Source organism: Myripristis murdjan, chromosome 5 (assembly GCF_902150065.1).
Source record: "Myripristis murdjan chromosome 5, fMyrMur1.1, whole genome shotgun sequence".
Lineage (NCBI taxonomy): Eukaryota > Metazoa > Chordata > Actinopteri > Holocentriformes > Holocentridae > Myripristis > Myripristis murdjan.
This window is the reverse complement of record NC_043984.1, coordinates 5273025-5289503: the sequence shown is the minus strand read 5'-3', so window position 1 is coordinate 5289503 and position 16479 is coordinate 5273025. Positions and strand designations below refer to the sequence as shown.

General features: G+C 39.9%; 1 protein-coding gene across 2 annotated transcripts in view; it reads right to left on the bottom strand.

Moving 5' to 3' along the window:
• The window catches only part of rnf123 (ring finger protein 123), a 177237-nt gene that overhangs the window by 98165 nt on the left and 62593 nt on the right, over positions 1-16479 (bottom strand). For both annotated transcript variants that reach the window (XM_030051078.1, XM_030051079.1), the window contains one exon: positions 14893-14977. In XM_030051078.1, coding sequence (XP_029906938.1) covers positions 14893-14977 — 85 coding nt within the window. The remainder of the gene's footprint in view (positions 1-14892; positions 14978-16479) is intronic.

Below are 16479 nucleotides of genomic sequence, written 5' to 3'. Positions count from 1 at the left end.
AAAATATGCTGATGCACTGGATACGACAAAGTCAAGTATCAGCACAATTCAGGAGGAGGCCAGACTAATCCTCCTGAACTGTGAAGTCTTCATCAGACAGATACTGAGAAAACACTAGGTAAGTTCTGCCTTTTTAGCTCAAACCTGTGGGGTACACCAGGCAGCTGGGGTGGATCGAGGCCTGGCCTTGTTCACACCACAAACGGTGCGCACCAGAGTTCAAATGGAGCTGAACAGAGACCACCTCTTCAGGGTGGTCTCGGTACGGCTGTTTTGCTGCGCACCTGAGTGCGATTGTCGTGCTTACAGTGGCCTAAATGAACTGCACTCAGGCCCAGAGTTCAACTGGGCTGACATAAACACTGCCTGTGTCACAACTACTAGTGGCTCCTGACATTCAGTTCAGTATGGGATACATAACACATAGACCTCCTGGTTTTCTGTGAATTTTTCTGGTAACATGGGTTGACATGGGTTAACATGGGTCAGTGAAGTCACTAAATCATGCAGACTTTTTTTTTTTTTTTTTTAATCTCCAATATAGCCACTGATCAAAAAGAAGGAATTTTCAACCAGAGTCTAGTTTTATACTAATACTATACTATTTACTAATTTAAATGTTATATAAATGCTATTTCAGTCATTTATGTCCAGTATTCCAATATTCGTAATTGTGACAGTAGTTATAATTGGGTAAAATACTGCACAGTTACTATATGTGACTGACAATAGTCAATTAAGTGATTCAATAAAATTATTACACAGCAAATTTAGAAGTAAATTGCCAGGGAATGACTTGAGCAAGTGTTACCATAATGTAAAGGCTAAATATATACTTTGTCACCATATTTGTGATGGTATTTTTCCCACTTTTATGGCTTTCATTTGTTAACATGGATTACACTGATGGACAATAATGTATATTCTATTTTTCAGTGATGAAAGCTGCATATTGGTATGGCAGGTTTTCATAACTGTTACTTGCACCAATGCGGTTATGTTTTCATCCTGTTAGCTAGTTAGTCTGTCTGAGAGCAGGGTATTTCAAAAACTTATGAACAGATTTCCATGAAATTGTTTGGACTGTTAGACCTTGGGCAAATAAACAATTGATTTGATTTTGGTGGGGATCCAGATCTGGGATTTCCGCCAGCAAGTTGGAGAATCGTTCAGCGTTGGTGGAGGTTTACACTCTGTGAGTGCCTGCTAGTGTGATTTTATTTATTAGGCAACAAGTTGGTTATGTATAAAGACAGAAATAATGTTTTTTCTTCAATAGACTACATGACATAAGACCATTTGTTTAAAAACAAATGTCATTCTGTTCTGTTTGTGTTCAGCCACAATGTCTGCAATGTCAAAACCATTCAAAAAGGGAAATCTTCACAGGCAAATCCATTGACCATCCCAGACCATTTACTGTGCTACATCCAGTGGGAAATGACCATATATTGAAAAACAATAATCCTAATGGAGAGGACTGGGTGGCCAAAAAGCCAAGTGCACAAAGCAATAAATTCGCAGTGGGCTAGGTTTATGTAGTGGAAAAACAACATCCCCAGAGCCCAGGCCTCTCATGGTCCAAAGCTGCTAAGCTAATTAGCACTGGTCTCAATCTAATCTCTGAATGGCTGTGAGCTACTTCTGATGTCTTTCAGCCTGAGGTAATGGACAATAATTAGCACCATTGATTTTCTACACTATGAAGGGAGGAGGACAGGGGGAAATGTTAATAGTGTTGATGGGAACAGAAGGAAAATGGTAAGGAGAGATGAGTCAATGGACATGAAAATTACAATAAAAAATCAGTGATTTTCCACACAGTGGAAGAGCAGGATGATAGTGAAGCTGTTAAAAGGATGCAGTACTGTAAAACGGAGGGAGGTAAGGGGGAATCGAGGGAAGAGAAGATCGAGTGGCTATTGCGATATTTTCGACACTCTACCATGATTTTCTGACAACAGCAAATGAAAAGAAAAAGAGAGATGACAATTGTGAGCTGAGGGGAGGAGGGCGGAATGTAGTTGCAGTGGAACAAGAGGAATGGCGTCAATAAAACTGAGCAAGAGAAAGAGGGATGGGGAGAAGGAACAATGATAGCAAATAGCCATGAGGTTACCACCACAGACTGAGACTGAAATGAACAGAATCTATTTTGTGCACAATGGCAAAGCAATTGGAAGGAGATGACAAAAAATGCCACTTAAGAAGCAGAATGGAAGAGGAGATAGAGAGCTGGTCAAACGGGTTCCCAGAATTGAACAAAGACAGAAACAGACTGTGATGATGTGATGAGAAGATAAGGAGGAAAAATGGAATGGAAAATAAACACACACACACACACACACATATATATATATATATATATATATATATATACACACACATATGTATATATATACACATATGTATATATATAATATATATTTTCTGGTATCAAATATATATATATATATATATATATATATATATATATATATATATATATATATATATATGTATGTATATATATATATATGTATGTATATATAAATGAATGAAATTAAATTTGAAAGTATCTAATCTAACCTTTAGGCAAGAGGAAAATTATGTGAAGACGACCTTGTGACTGCTAAAGTCTTACATATACAGGTACATGGAGATAGACTGATAATCAACCAGTTTCTCCAAATCTTCATCGTTCCTCTTTTTTCTCCCCACTTCTTTGCAGAACATTTTCCACCATCAGGAACAAAGCTCAGCCTGAGCACGGCTAACTTGTGCATAAATGGAACATTGCCTAACTGATTTATTCCATGCAAACACTTCAACACCCACCAGTGGCCAAAACCTATTAGTAAAGCAGGCTCCATGTGAGATGCATTAGGACATTAAATTAGTTCAGAACACAGCTTGAGGCTATTCAGGGGAAGAGTGCACCATGTTTTCCCATTAAATTAGGCAACATGCAGTACAGTGGTGGGATATGAAACAAAGATGAAAAACAACATCCACCCAAACGAGTCCATGCGATTTAATTAATAAGTCTTACACTTGAAGTGTTAATCTGTATGCATCTCTCCACATTCAATTAATAATGATTTAATATTACACCTGGATGCCACACAGTAGTATACTAATACACTACTTAACCTACAACACTTAATATACTACACAACCTACAAAACACAATGAGAATATACTACATGATACTATAAAATACTAGCACAACCTACAATGAAGGCACGGTAATATGAAAAAAGATGTGTGACTTCAGCATGTTTTTAATTCATATTGTGAATTCATCTACAGTAAAGTTCACAATCTCATTTTGATGTGCTAAAGTTTAATCCAACTTTAACATATCTATAGTAGTGTCATTAACAATATGATATAATATAGTTTTATAAATATCTGAGGAGGTTGATTTTAGGCACTGTAAAAACACTCAAGACTTGTACTGAAAATTTGAGTGCAATATAAAAAACAGGGAAATTAGTGATAGCCCATACAGGAACTTTAAGCATTGCTCCAAATTGAGCGCAAAATTGTCCTTCAGTGTTTTGTTCTCCAGGCAAATGGCCTCTGGTACGAACAATTCTCCGTGGCGGTTGGAGGAGTACCTGGGGGATGCATGCAGGCGGCGCCCAAGAGGGATGGGTTAAAACAAGGAATAGAGGACATGAGTACTGTCCACAAGGATGTCCTGGGCCTTTTTGTGGCCTGTTGCATGGTTGCTGCAATGATATGTAAACTCACTTGATTTGAAATGTTATTCTGAACAATTCATGTTTTGACAGACATTCACTTTTTGTTTTAATGCAATGCTCCAAAGATAACTACACCAAAAAAAAAAAAAAAAGCTCAGAAATGTTGAACTGATGCCAATCACATGAACTATGAGTTTTATGTGACTGTGTGTCTGGGTTGATAATCTTGTCACAGGGTGTATGGTAAAACTGAAAAAGACAAATGTATACAATGCAGGATATGTAATGAATGCCCTGCATGGATGAATGAACGCATACAGAGGGAAAGGAAAAGAATGCATTAATTGATGAATAACAGACCTGGCAGAGCATAGCGGGATGCCAAGCTAGCTATGCTAATGAAATGCAAGATACTTTATCATCTGTTGCCTGATGCCAAGTGAGTTGGTCACCATGCTGTGGTTTGTTTTCTCTGGCCCTGCCTCTGACACACAGGCACATGGACATGCCGACATACCATCTTCACAGTTTGGAAGAGGATTCAAATTTGAAGTCAGGGCATATAGCATCAACCATGAAAGGCCACTAGTAGCCTAATCCTGTCCCTTGCTATCTCTGATTTTTTTTTTTCCATGTGTCTATTCTAACTAATGTGTTACTCCCTACTTTCCCTCTCCTCATTTTGCTGTGTTTTTCTCTTGCTCTTCCTCTGCCTCTCCTGTCTCTCTATGTGTCCCCCATTCTCACTGCTCTCTCCCCATCTCACACTCCTGCCTCACTCCGTCTCTCAATCATTGTAGAGCTAAGCTACAAGTCTGCTCATTACTAGAGGCCTACTTGTAGACTCCTAGCATTTGCACTTGTCTTTAAAAAGGAGGTGGGCCATCAGTCTTCAAGTATTTGTATTACTCTGTCAAGTCAGTGGGATGGACAAATGTCAAGGCATTTACAAACTCAAACTTGAACCTGCGGATTTTCAATAACACAGTTACACAATAAGTCAACACATTGCCAATGTAAATGCTATATGTTAATAAATGGTGGTGTGTGTGTGAACACACTAATGAGGGGAATAAGCGGTAGAAGAGACCTAGGATGAGTCCTTGATGGAATTTGATATTGGGGCGGTCAGAGCATACATTTCCTGTGGTCCTATAAGGCAACAAGAATAGACCACTGAACTAGTGCCTGTTCACAATGTAAGCCGTGTAGTATCTAAAATGAACTGCCCGAAGGAAACCTCTGGGCCAAATTACACACAGATAAAGCTAAAGCTAAAGATAACTAATTTAGGATGACTATGTTGGACTGTCAAGGGTCTGTCTTTACTTACAATCCCATCATGATCCCATAATTTGATCATATAGTCAACACAATTTGTGAACAACATACACTATATTGCCAAAAGTATTCGCTCGGCTGCCTTCACACACATATGAACATGAGTGACATCCCATTCTTAAACCATAGGATTTAATATGATGTGGGCCCATCCTTTGCAGCTAGAACAGCTTCAACTCTTCTAGGAAGGCTTTCCACAAGGTTGAGGAGAGTGTTTATGGGAATTTTTGACCATTCTTCCAGAAGCGCATTTGTGAGGTCAAACACTGATGTTGGACAAGAAGGCCTGGCTCGCAGTCTCCGCTCTAATTCATCCCAAAGGTGTTCTCTCGGGTTGAGGTCAGGACTCTGTGCAGGCCAGTCAAGTTCTTCCACACCAAACTCGCTTATCCATGTCTTTATGGACCTTGCTTTGTGCACTGGTGCACAGTCATGTTGGAACAGGAAGGGCCATCTCCAAACTGTTCCCACAAAGTTGGGAGCATGAAATTGTCCACAATGTCTTTGTATGCTGAAGCATTAAGAGTTCCTTTCACTGGAACTAAGGGGCCGAGCCCAACGTCCAAAAAACAACCCCACACCATAATCCCCCCTCCACCAAACTTTACACTTGGCACAATGCAGTCAGACAAGTACCGTTCTCTTGGCAACCACCAAACCCAGACTCGTCCATCAGATTGCCAGACAGAGAAGCGTGACTCGTCACTGCAGAGAACACATGTCCACTGCTCTAGAGTCCAGTGGCGGTGTGCTTTACACCGCTGCATCCGATGCTTTGCATTGTGCTTGGTGATGTAAGGCTTGGATGCAGCTGCTCGGCCATTGAAACCCATTCCATGAAGCTCTCTACGCACTGCTCTTGAGCTAATCTGAAGATCACATGAAGTTTAAAGGTCTCAAGCTATTGACTCTGCAGAAAGTTGGCGTCTTCTGCGCACTATGCGTCTCAGCATCCGCTGACCCCGCTCTGTGATTTTATGTGGCCTACCACTCCGTGGCTGAGTTGCTGTCGTTCCCAATCGCTTCTACTTTGTTATAGTACCACTAACAGTTGATTGTGGAATATTTAGTAGCGAGGAAGTTTCACAACTGGACTTACTGCACAGGTGGCATCCTATTACATTACTATTACAGCACCATGCTGGAATTCACTGAGCTCCTGAGAGCGACCCATTCTTTCACAAATGTTTGTAGAAGTAGTCTGCATGCCTAGGTGCTTGATTTTATACACCTGTGGTCATGGAAGTGATTGGAACACCTGAATTCAATGATTTGGATAGATGAGCGAATACTTTTGGCAATATAGTGTAGGTGAAAGGGTAGAAACCTGGTGAGCATTAGTGATATTTCACATTTAAAAAAAAAGCAAAGTAGCATGGAATAAATAGTGGGTGTAGTGAAAAATCGTGAATAATAAAGGGCAGGCTAAGTTGACTGAGTAATTGATGAAGAAAAAATACTGAGATCCTGCAAGGTACCTGTTGAGCATTCAGTGAAAGTGCTAATATAGATAATTGATCTTAAATGAATGACAAACTGGCATGAAAAGTGCAGCAATCACTGTTTGTACCATGGTGTTTTACATAATGATGCATCCTAATAGACTATCATTACAATGTTATTTGGTTAAATTGTGTACATAGCATTTTCACCACTTTATCAGGAAAAAAAGTAAAGAGACAGGAAACATTTGGAGAAAGCAATTCTAGTAATCCTAGCACTTGAGTAAGTTTTGGTCTCAGTTTATCTGTAAGGTAATAAACTATGGAAGCAAAACAATTATATCACACAGTGATTATGTACAAAACACACAAAAACTTAAAAACACAAATGAAAACATCTCTCCTAATACTTCTCCAAAATATGTTTCTTAATGACATAACAAATTCACATCTGGCCTTTGTTATTTCTGCTTTTGGCACTTCTTGAGTGAGGAATTTCAATGCATCAAACATATTCAAACACATTCTGTGCTGGGTGAGGATTACCCATTTAATTATTAACAAGTCCAAGTCCATTCTGGTTCCCTCTCTCCCCACTGCTCAACACTGCTTTCTCTCTCCCTGCTTTACTACTATTAGATGTAGCTTATATAACATGATCAATAGGCTGTAGGTTTATACTGCAGGGCCAAAACAGCACGCTATGGATTACTCGTTACTTCTATATTGACCTTTTCCATTACAAAAATATGCAGGGTTTTTCCTGCGATGAGAAATTGTGGGCGGATGCCTCCATCAAATTTCATGCCACCTTTGGGTGCTGGCTCAGTTAAACACAGTTTTGCACTCAGAGTAATAACCACTGTTGTGTACAGTAGAATTTTCTAGTTCGACCACAATACTGGCACAGTCCACTATGGTGCTATACTGTAATCAGCACAATATACCCAAAAAGGCACTACCAAAGAAGGAGAGCAGCTCTGAGTTTGTGTTCACTAGCCTGGCTAACTAAAGCTGTGAACTAGATTCACACTGAGCGATGGCATACACAGTGAAACAACGAGGCAGTGGTCAGACTGCTCATCACACAGGTGAATCTTAATTTCCTTTAAAGCAAAGCAACTTCATGATTTTTCATAAATTTGTCTACTTAAATACCTGACATGATTGAGTTCCCAACACCTAGTCCTTAGACCTAGTCTATTTTCCAAATAACAGTGAAGGCTGTTTTCAATTTTGTAAATGTGGCAACAGAGTCGCAGATTTTTTTCAAAAGTTGGAGAGAATGAAGACGATAGATGAAACACAATGACAACCTGTTGCAGGATAATAAATGAGCCATTGGCTCCCACTCCTAATTCACAACTCAAGTTAGAATGTCAGCTACAGGGGATAAATGCTGGATGGAGACACGGCTGTGCTATACCAGACTATTATTAACATTGTTATTTTAATTCATAGGCCTTCTGCAATAAAAAAAAATGCATTATCATAAGTTTAAGCAATTAAATTATGAAAACTAACAAGACTTAAATAAGCCAAAATCCATGACATATTATAGGAATATTGCAGCAGTGTGTCTAGTGTGCGTGGCTGATTATGACATGTAGCTGGGTCCAGTAAAACCCCTCCACATACCACATTTCATGCTGTGCTTTAAAATGTGTATGCAGTATGGCATAAATAAAAGTTCTACACTATGTGAAGTGCACCCAAACATCCACTCTGAATGCACAGAATGTAAATGGTTAAACAGAGATAAGGTAGGATGAGCTTCATTATCAGCCAACCCATAATAATCAATTACAAAAAGGAACCCATACAACCCCATCTATCTGACATAATCATAGGGAGGGCCTGGAGAGAATTAAGATAAAAAAAAAACTTTCTGGTCTCTGCCAAATACCAGCTGCTCAGTCTGCAACTTCACACGCCGCATTCCTCAGTATGACAATGAACAGTAAAAAAATAAAAATAAAATATGTGTGTGTGTGTGTGTGTCTGTGTATACTGCTGGGAAGGTATATTGAGACAGAAAATGCTATCTCAGCCAGTTTTAACAAACCAGTGAGCTACAAGTTAGTTCCTAACTTTTTTTGGAAGGATGGTTAATTGGAACTGAAAATACTGAAATACAAAATACTCCAATGTCCAATCAAACTAAAATATTTGCTTTAATGACATACTATTCAGAGGGTAGTAATAGGAGAGAGAGGCACCAACATGTAACAAAGGTCAAAAGTCAGGTTCAAGTTGAGGCTGCAAGCAAATGGTACAATGGAACAGTATGCATGCTTCTTTGCCCATCCACCAATCATTGTGCAGATTGTCTAATGTAAGACACAAACACAATGAAGTCCATTATATTAAAATGTAAATCAATGGACGAAGAAAGAGGAGGCGAGTGAGAGAAAGTGTATGACACATAACATAGGGAGAAGGAGAAGGTAAAAGGGTGTGAGAGAAGGAGGGAGAGAGACAACAGGAAGGAAGGAAGTTGGTGTTAACTTCACACCTTGTATGTGTCAGCTCTCCCAACTTGGGAGCAATTAGACTTGAGATTCAGGAAGACATCAGTTAACACTCAGAGGTGGGAGGATCCTAACACTGATGCAGACTGGGTGGCTCACCAGCTGCCACACTCAAGACACACACGCACACAAATACAAATTTCTGTCTTTCTCAAAAACACCAATTAGGCCACAGAAAAGTGTAACAAGACAACCTCAGGCATCTCAGTTTAATTACCAAAATGATGTAAAAAAATAAATAAATAAATAAATAAATAAATAATAATAAGGAACAATCTGAAACCATGTATTAATTTATCCAATTTTCATATTCCAACCTGTCAAATTATAATCACCAATAGGTATTGCATCAAAAGAGCTCTCTGTCTCTCTCTGTCTCTGTCTCTCTCTCTCTCTCTCATCTGACCTGACAATTACTCAACTTTTTTAATCATTTTCTGCTCATCTACTGATCCTCATTACATCTTTCATTGCTGGCTGACACCCCAAGGGTCTCTCAATTTCAACCTCTGCTTCAACAGACAAGCACTTATTTAAGAGTAGGCCTTTTCATGACCATTTGAGTAGGATTAAGTGGAAATTAATTTGACAAAGATGACACACAAACCAGCAGCTGAAGAATACAGTCATCAGAAATCAGCTCATCTTTAAACTGCCAGAAATACAAACAACTGTCTCCTTATTTTCTGGTGGGGAAATGTTGGCTGCAGCTGAATATCTGGGCAACATCCCCCCTCAGCAGCCACTCATGTACTGTCCCACGTTAATCTCAACCCCCACTGTCAGTTCAGCTAGCAAGCAGCTGGCCCAATCTTCAGTCAATGAATTCAATCAACTTGGAGCACATGTGATGTAGCTTCAAGTGGGCAGAGTGCACACACTGCACGGAGCAGCCAACAGAGAGTCAGACAGCAACCACTCCATATATTTCAATGTGTTCTTCCATGAACACACCTACCAGCCGAATAAGGTCTTATACTGCTGGAATAGAGGGATTTAAACTAGATAAAGAATTAAAAAATAAAGAAAAATGATTGTTTTTGGATTGGTGCACTCCTTCAGCAATATACCTTTTTTGTATTTATGAGTATATGTGTTTATCATACAGGCTGCCAGTTCTCCCATATGGCCTGCTTGTAAATATACATTGCCCTACAGTGAAAACCATTCCACTCAGCCCATCTAGTGTGCACACCTAACCAGTCTGCCCCTCCTTCACCAACCACTAGCAGAGTTCCCTTGGGCAAGGCACTTAACCTGCAGCTGCTCCACTAGTGCAACACAAAGGACTGGTTGTATGGAGCAGCTTACATAATAAACAGCTGCTGCCAGGGGGATGCCGGAAAATCCAGGCCTCCTTTGCTGACTTTGATGTCATTTCAGTGCCTGTGTTACCGTGTGACTAATGTTCCAAGATACCGTGGAGCTTTAGGAGCCCACGGGTCATGACTTCAAAAGCTAAATGCCTTATACCTACAACTGATGATCTGTGTAACCACAATCTACATGCTTAGTCCTGTACTGAGTATGTGCATGATAAGACCCCTGTGTATCGAGAAGGTATGCCTAAGAAATACACTGCTACCTCACATTCTTGCTTCACAAATCCAACTGGGGGAATGCAAGTGTGTATGTGTGTGTGTGTGTGTGTGTGTGTGTGTATTTTCTAAGCCTATATTATCAGCTTTCTGTGGAGAGGTGCTTCAAGACACACTGCTGAAAAGGGTACACAGGGGCAGGCTATTACCCTTTACATAAATCAGCAGACCCATAGGCTACACTGAGGCAGTGTGTGTTTTACTTAATTGCTATGCAAACACTTTGGCCAAAGTGTGTGTGTTTATACATACCAGCCTGTGGGAATATGTGCTGTACTGTACATCTGTATGTGTAGAAAGTGCGTGCTCGTGTGCTCGTGCGCATGTGTTAGCATGGGTTTGTTTAAGTATCGGTGACATACCAAGTGAAATGACGTAGATAGCTGGGATAAACCTGACTAGAAGAGGTTTTGCCAGAGATAAGGACAAAGATTATGAATTGTTGTATCAGAAGTATTATGCACCAGAACACATGGTAAGGCAAATAAAGGTTTAATCCTTGACCAATTACATGTTGTAAAACATGGAGAAGATGGCGAAATGCTACAACATGTGTGGCCCAAAAAATGCTACCCAAAGGCAAGATCACATTAAAGGATAAGAGCAGATCAGATAGCACAGAGAGGGAGAAGGGCAGAGAGAGGGGTTAAGACTCTGAGGGATTCGCCAAAATCAGGCCAAAAAAGACTTGCACTGTTTACTGAACATGCTGCTCACAAAGTCGCCTAGTTTTCTCTCTGACCGACCAAACCTCAGCCAACAAGCTGACAGCTGCAGCAGAAAAATGGTCAAAACAAATCTGTCTAACATCTCCCAGTCACTTCATCATACATTCACTTGCATGAAGTTGTTATGGTTGTTTCAACATGGCAGCACGAGTACTGATGCTCTCACTCACAAAAATCAGGAACCACACCTATCCTATTACAGTCACTGCTGAAAGATAAACGTAATTTGGCATTTTTCTCTTGCAGGTTCTCATGTACACACAAACAAAAAAAAAAAAAAAAAAAAAAAAAAAAAAAATTGAACAACCACAATAATGTACAATGACGTGTGCCCATATGCATATCCAGCCACAGTTTACTGCCGTGGTATTATATCTTTCCTGTCATGCCCATTAACAAATGAGTGAGATTTAGCTGGAGTTGAGTAGAGTGGTTCAGCTGCAGAATCTCGTTCCTGTCAGCCAGAGCTTCCTGTCAGCCTCTGGTTTCCTTTGGCACCAGCCAAAGCTTTTAATGTCTGGTAATTGAATTTCCTCCATGCTGCAGCGCATCAACACCCTGTGATATGTCCCATTGTAGCAATTATTGTGTGTGCGTGTGTGTGTGTGTGTGTGTGTGTGTAAGAGAGAGTGTGGGTGTGAGAGTATGAGAAAGAGAGAGACATTTTTTGTGTGTATACGAAACACACTGTGAATGTGAGAGTAATAAATATGAGTGTTGATGTGTAACTGTAGTGACTATAAGAGGAGAGCCAAAACATCGTCTGACTATCTGCTGCCAGTGAGGCAGTGGAGTGACGGGTGAGACGGTTCTTTTTGGGGATTAGAACTCCTCTGTTTTGCCAAAACCCAATCATCCACTTAACCACATTACCACCCCTCAGGCACACTAGAACATTGCGAGGGCTCATTCTCAGAGAGTCCAATAGTCCGGCAGAAATTCACTATCTCTGTTCATTTTGCATAGGGAGTCCAGAAGTCCTCTGCGGGGTGTCAACGTGTGTGCTGCAGGGTGATCAGGCAAAAAAATGCAGCGGGCAGACAGCAGACACAAAGGCCATAAAGTGACACACCCATGACCCTGGACAACGCTGAAGCAAATTGCCAGTTTGCTGGATTCTGTCTGAATGCTGCATTAAACACAATTTGGTGGATACCTTAATTCAAGGAAAGTACCCTACAATGCCTTGAGTGTATACATTTTAAGGATGGGTGGCTGAGAGGGGCGCAATTTTGCAAAGCTGATTCATTATTGCTATCATTTCATTAATGTCCAGAAATTGTCGACAGACCCTCAAAGTTTAATTTGGTTTCAGAGTAACTGAGTGGTAATGAGTCTGTATTTGTCCTCCAAGCCATGTCAGTGAAGGACTTGGTGTGTTTAATTATAACTCAAACAAATGAAGTAGATAAAAAACCAATAGCACTGGACAGTGTGCCAGTGAGTGCTAATATTAAAGAGATACGGTATAGTTCTCGAATTGGTAATTTTTTTTTTGATGCACACAAGTTAAAGTAACATTCTATAAAATTTTCATGTTAATAAATGTCCATTTTGCTGCTCTCCAATCAACGTAACACAGCAGTGACTCAGCCTATATATTTATGAAACCTTTATGTTTCATGCAGGACTTTGTTTGGAATAAACAGAAGAAAAGCTGGGTAGTTAGCACAAGCAGAAGTTGCCACCACTTTTGAACAGACAAAGAAAAGAGTGCCACCTACAGAAACTCATCAAAAGAAAAACAAGCACAAAACGGTCCAGACCCCTGGCGAACATGTGCTGTATGTGTTGGTGCAGCAAGGCAGTGTTCCATGAGAGAAGGGGCAGCTTATAGCAGGTGCAGCCCAGAACAACAAGCCTGTAAACTGTAAAGGTTACTTTTTATCCTTTACGACAGAATGCTGCTACCAAGGCTACAAAAACGGTTTTTATGCCTAAGAGGCTTGCCTTGAGGTGTGTGGCACTATACCAGGAAATTGCCAACTGCATTTTGATTTAACCCTATAACTATTTAGGAGCAGGGGCAGCCACAGTACAGTGCTTAGGGATTGATAATGTTAGTTGCCATTTTAAACAAGGTATCAATAATTTGTAATCTAGAATACATTTTAAAAGTAGCTGTCTCAGGCCTGCAGATAAATATAAATATTTAAGGTAAAAATGTACATGCAAAACTAGCTGTGTTGGCAGGAATTAGTAGCCCCCTTAGTGGATAAGTATCAATAAGAAATATTGCTTAAAAATACGCTTTTACTGGTGTCATGAATTTTATTTAAGATGTCTTTAGCTCTGATGTGTATATGTATATAAATAAATGTGTATAAATACTCTGAATCATCCCAAAAAAAAAAAAAAAAAACTGTTTCAATTAGATGTATATAAATCAAGAACATACAATACAAACAGCACTGCAAAGACCTGCAAACATCTTTGGTAAAGAGGCAGCTCTGCATAGACTGCACAGGAGTTTGACAGTATACTGCCTTATAGCCAATCAGCTGTTTGTCTACATCAGGCTGCTGTAACTGAATGCGAGAGGTGAAGAAAAAAAATTAATCTCCTAGTTGTGCTAGACAACATACATAACTGTTAGCTTACTGTTAGCTGACAATGCATCTGTATTCTTCCAACAATTAAAAATGGGGCTACAATGAAGCAACACCATGGCAAGTGGACAAAATTTTGCAGGTTGCCTTGGAGTTAAGTGAATAACACCTGCAGAGGACCGACATGGATAAATTACGTTTCCTCTGCAGGCAAGACAGTGTTTGATTGGCAAAGAAGACATGGGAAGCATTACCTCCAGTGAGCTTCAAAAACTGACGTTTCAGTAACATTGATGAACAGTTTTTCCTGCACTCTCTAACAGTAAGTAAAATAAGTAAATAAAATAAGTGTTTAATTTTCCAAAAACCAACAACATTAACTTGAAATGGCTGCTTCACATTAACAATATTAATGTAACTAAGAGATTCACAGAAAAAAAAAAAATCTTACATCTATGATACAACTTTACCAATGTCGCTTTGGCATTTCCTAGTTGTACACAGACAGTGTCAACCTCGACAGGCTGCGGGCTGGACAACAAAGCCACAACTCTGTTATGCATACTGCACATGTCACATTAAGCGTCCCTCACAGGCACAAATGAGTGAGTGAGAGACCAGAATTTCCCATGCATAGCCCACGGCAGCAGTACGGCGCGTGTCGTGGAAAAAAAAAAACAACACAGATTACATGCCGGCAGCACTGTTTGACTGCCAAGTGATCTCTTGAAAGTACAGTGCAAAAACGCCAAAACATTGACCATCTAGTACCAAAGGCTCTGCCAAAATCAATTACTGAATAATACTTCAGCTCATCAACTCAGATTTTTAAAATGGCTATTTAAAACAAAAGCACTGACACCAAATATCCAACAACCTAAATCCTGTTGTGAAGAATTCTTCAGCTGGGAATACACATACATAAACATCATATACATAATAAACATTGCTCAAGTATATTATGGTTGAAATGCCATTTCAGACACAGACACACATAAACACGCAACCTCTTACCCCTGTCTCTCTCCATCCACAAGAATTCGAACCAGGATGCCCGTGACAGCAACAAGGATGGGGTAGTGGTCAACGCTTTCCAGACCTGCAACAAACACACACACACACATGTACTGTTACAGACACACAAGTAGTCTTGTATTAACATGCATACACAAAAGTCATCCAGATATTTGAAGGGTTTGACTAAGACCCTGTTCACACTTGGTTTCAAAATGGCTCCCGTGATCCTATCACAAGTGGACAGCTCTAAGTACAGGTGTGAACGGAAGGCTTGGGTATCAAGAACTGGTATTAAATTGGTACTGGCTCCTGATAGGTCAGTACTGAAATATTGAAAAGCTCAAGAACAAACACAGCTGCAATCAGTATTTATCTGACCTTAACTCATCTGAACCTTCCTCTGATGATAACGAAACCGCAGGCATCAGGTGATTGCGTTTGACTTTGGGTGTTTACATTCTGTGCTCTCTACGCTCTTTTTGAACACCAAATATGCTGGTGGTGTGGTGGATAATTGGACTTGCCATTCTTTTAAACACCGAAATCAACAAGGTCATGTACCACTTCCCCAGCTTGGACAAGACAGGAAGAGCAGCAGAGATGTCAAAGAAAGACAAAAAGAAGAAAACACAAAGCACATGCTTGACAGCAATGGGGGATATTGAATTTCATTTTAAAAAGTATTATCTGTAATATAAATAGCTTTACTGACTGTGTTTAAATCTTTTAACTTGTGTCAGCAACGATAGTGCTCATTGCGTTGATAAATTGCTGCAACTCTAGAAATTTATCTAAACATCTGTTGAGCAAGCACAATATAGATGTGCAAAAATGTGCAGTTTTTGACAGGTTTCCTCGCTGTGCAGCCCCCTCATGGTCCCATCCTCATCTACAGCAGATAAGTCGTAGCTACACTACACAGTTTACAGAGTTAATGTAGGCTAAGCTATTAGCTAACAAAGAAAAGTTTTTAAAGCTTTAATTTTCCATTGTGTACTACTCTTTGAGGAGAGTACTATTGCTAAATAAGAGTAGTAGTATTGATAAAAGCCTAACAATACACATCCCCAGTGAAGAGGGTCACAGACACATTGGATCACTCAGCATTTCTAGTGTGAGCACTAATGTGTCCCAAAACATCACTTTGTAGAAGGAGGGAGCATTTGATAGAGTAGGCTGTTTGTGTTGAAATGCTAATCTGAATTAAGTTTGTTTTGTGGCAAGGTGACGGCATCTCCTTCAGATGATTCAAATAATAGAATGTTTGGGTACAACAGCTTCATTAATGGGGTAGAGATAAGGAAAATGGACGGGGGATATTGGCGAAAAAGTGACAGCATGGAGTAACAAAACTGGGGGGAAAGACGGGACAGTGGGAGTTAGAGTAAGGGAAAGAGGATTCAAGGTAAGAAAAAAGTGAAGAAGTAATACTTAAAGATTATTTTTGGCATTTCTGCTTTTTTCAGTTGTGACAATAGAGAGTGACAGGAAAGGCAGGGGAGAAAGAGAGGGGATGATATGCAGCAAAGGGCCCAGGCCATATTCAAACCCAGGCTGCTGCAGTAAGGATTCAACCTTCATACA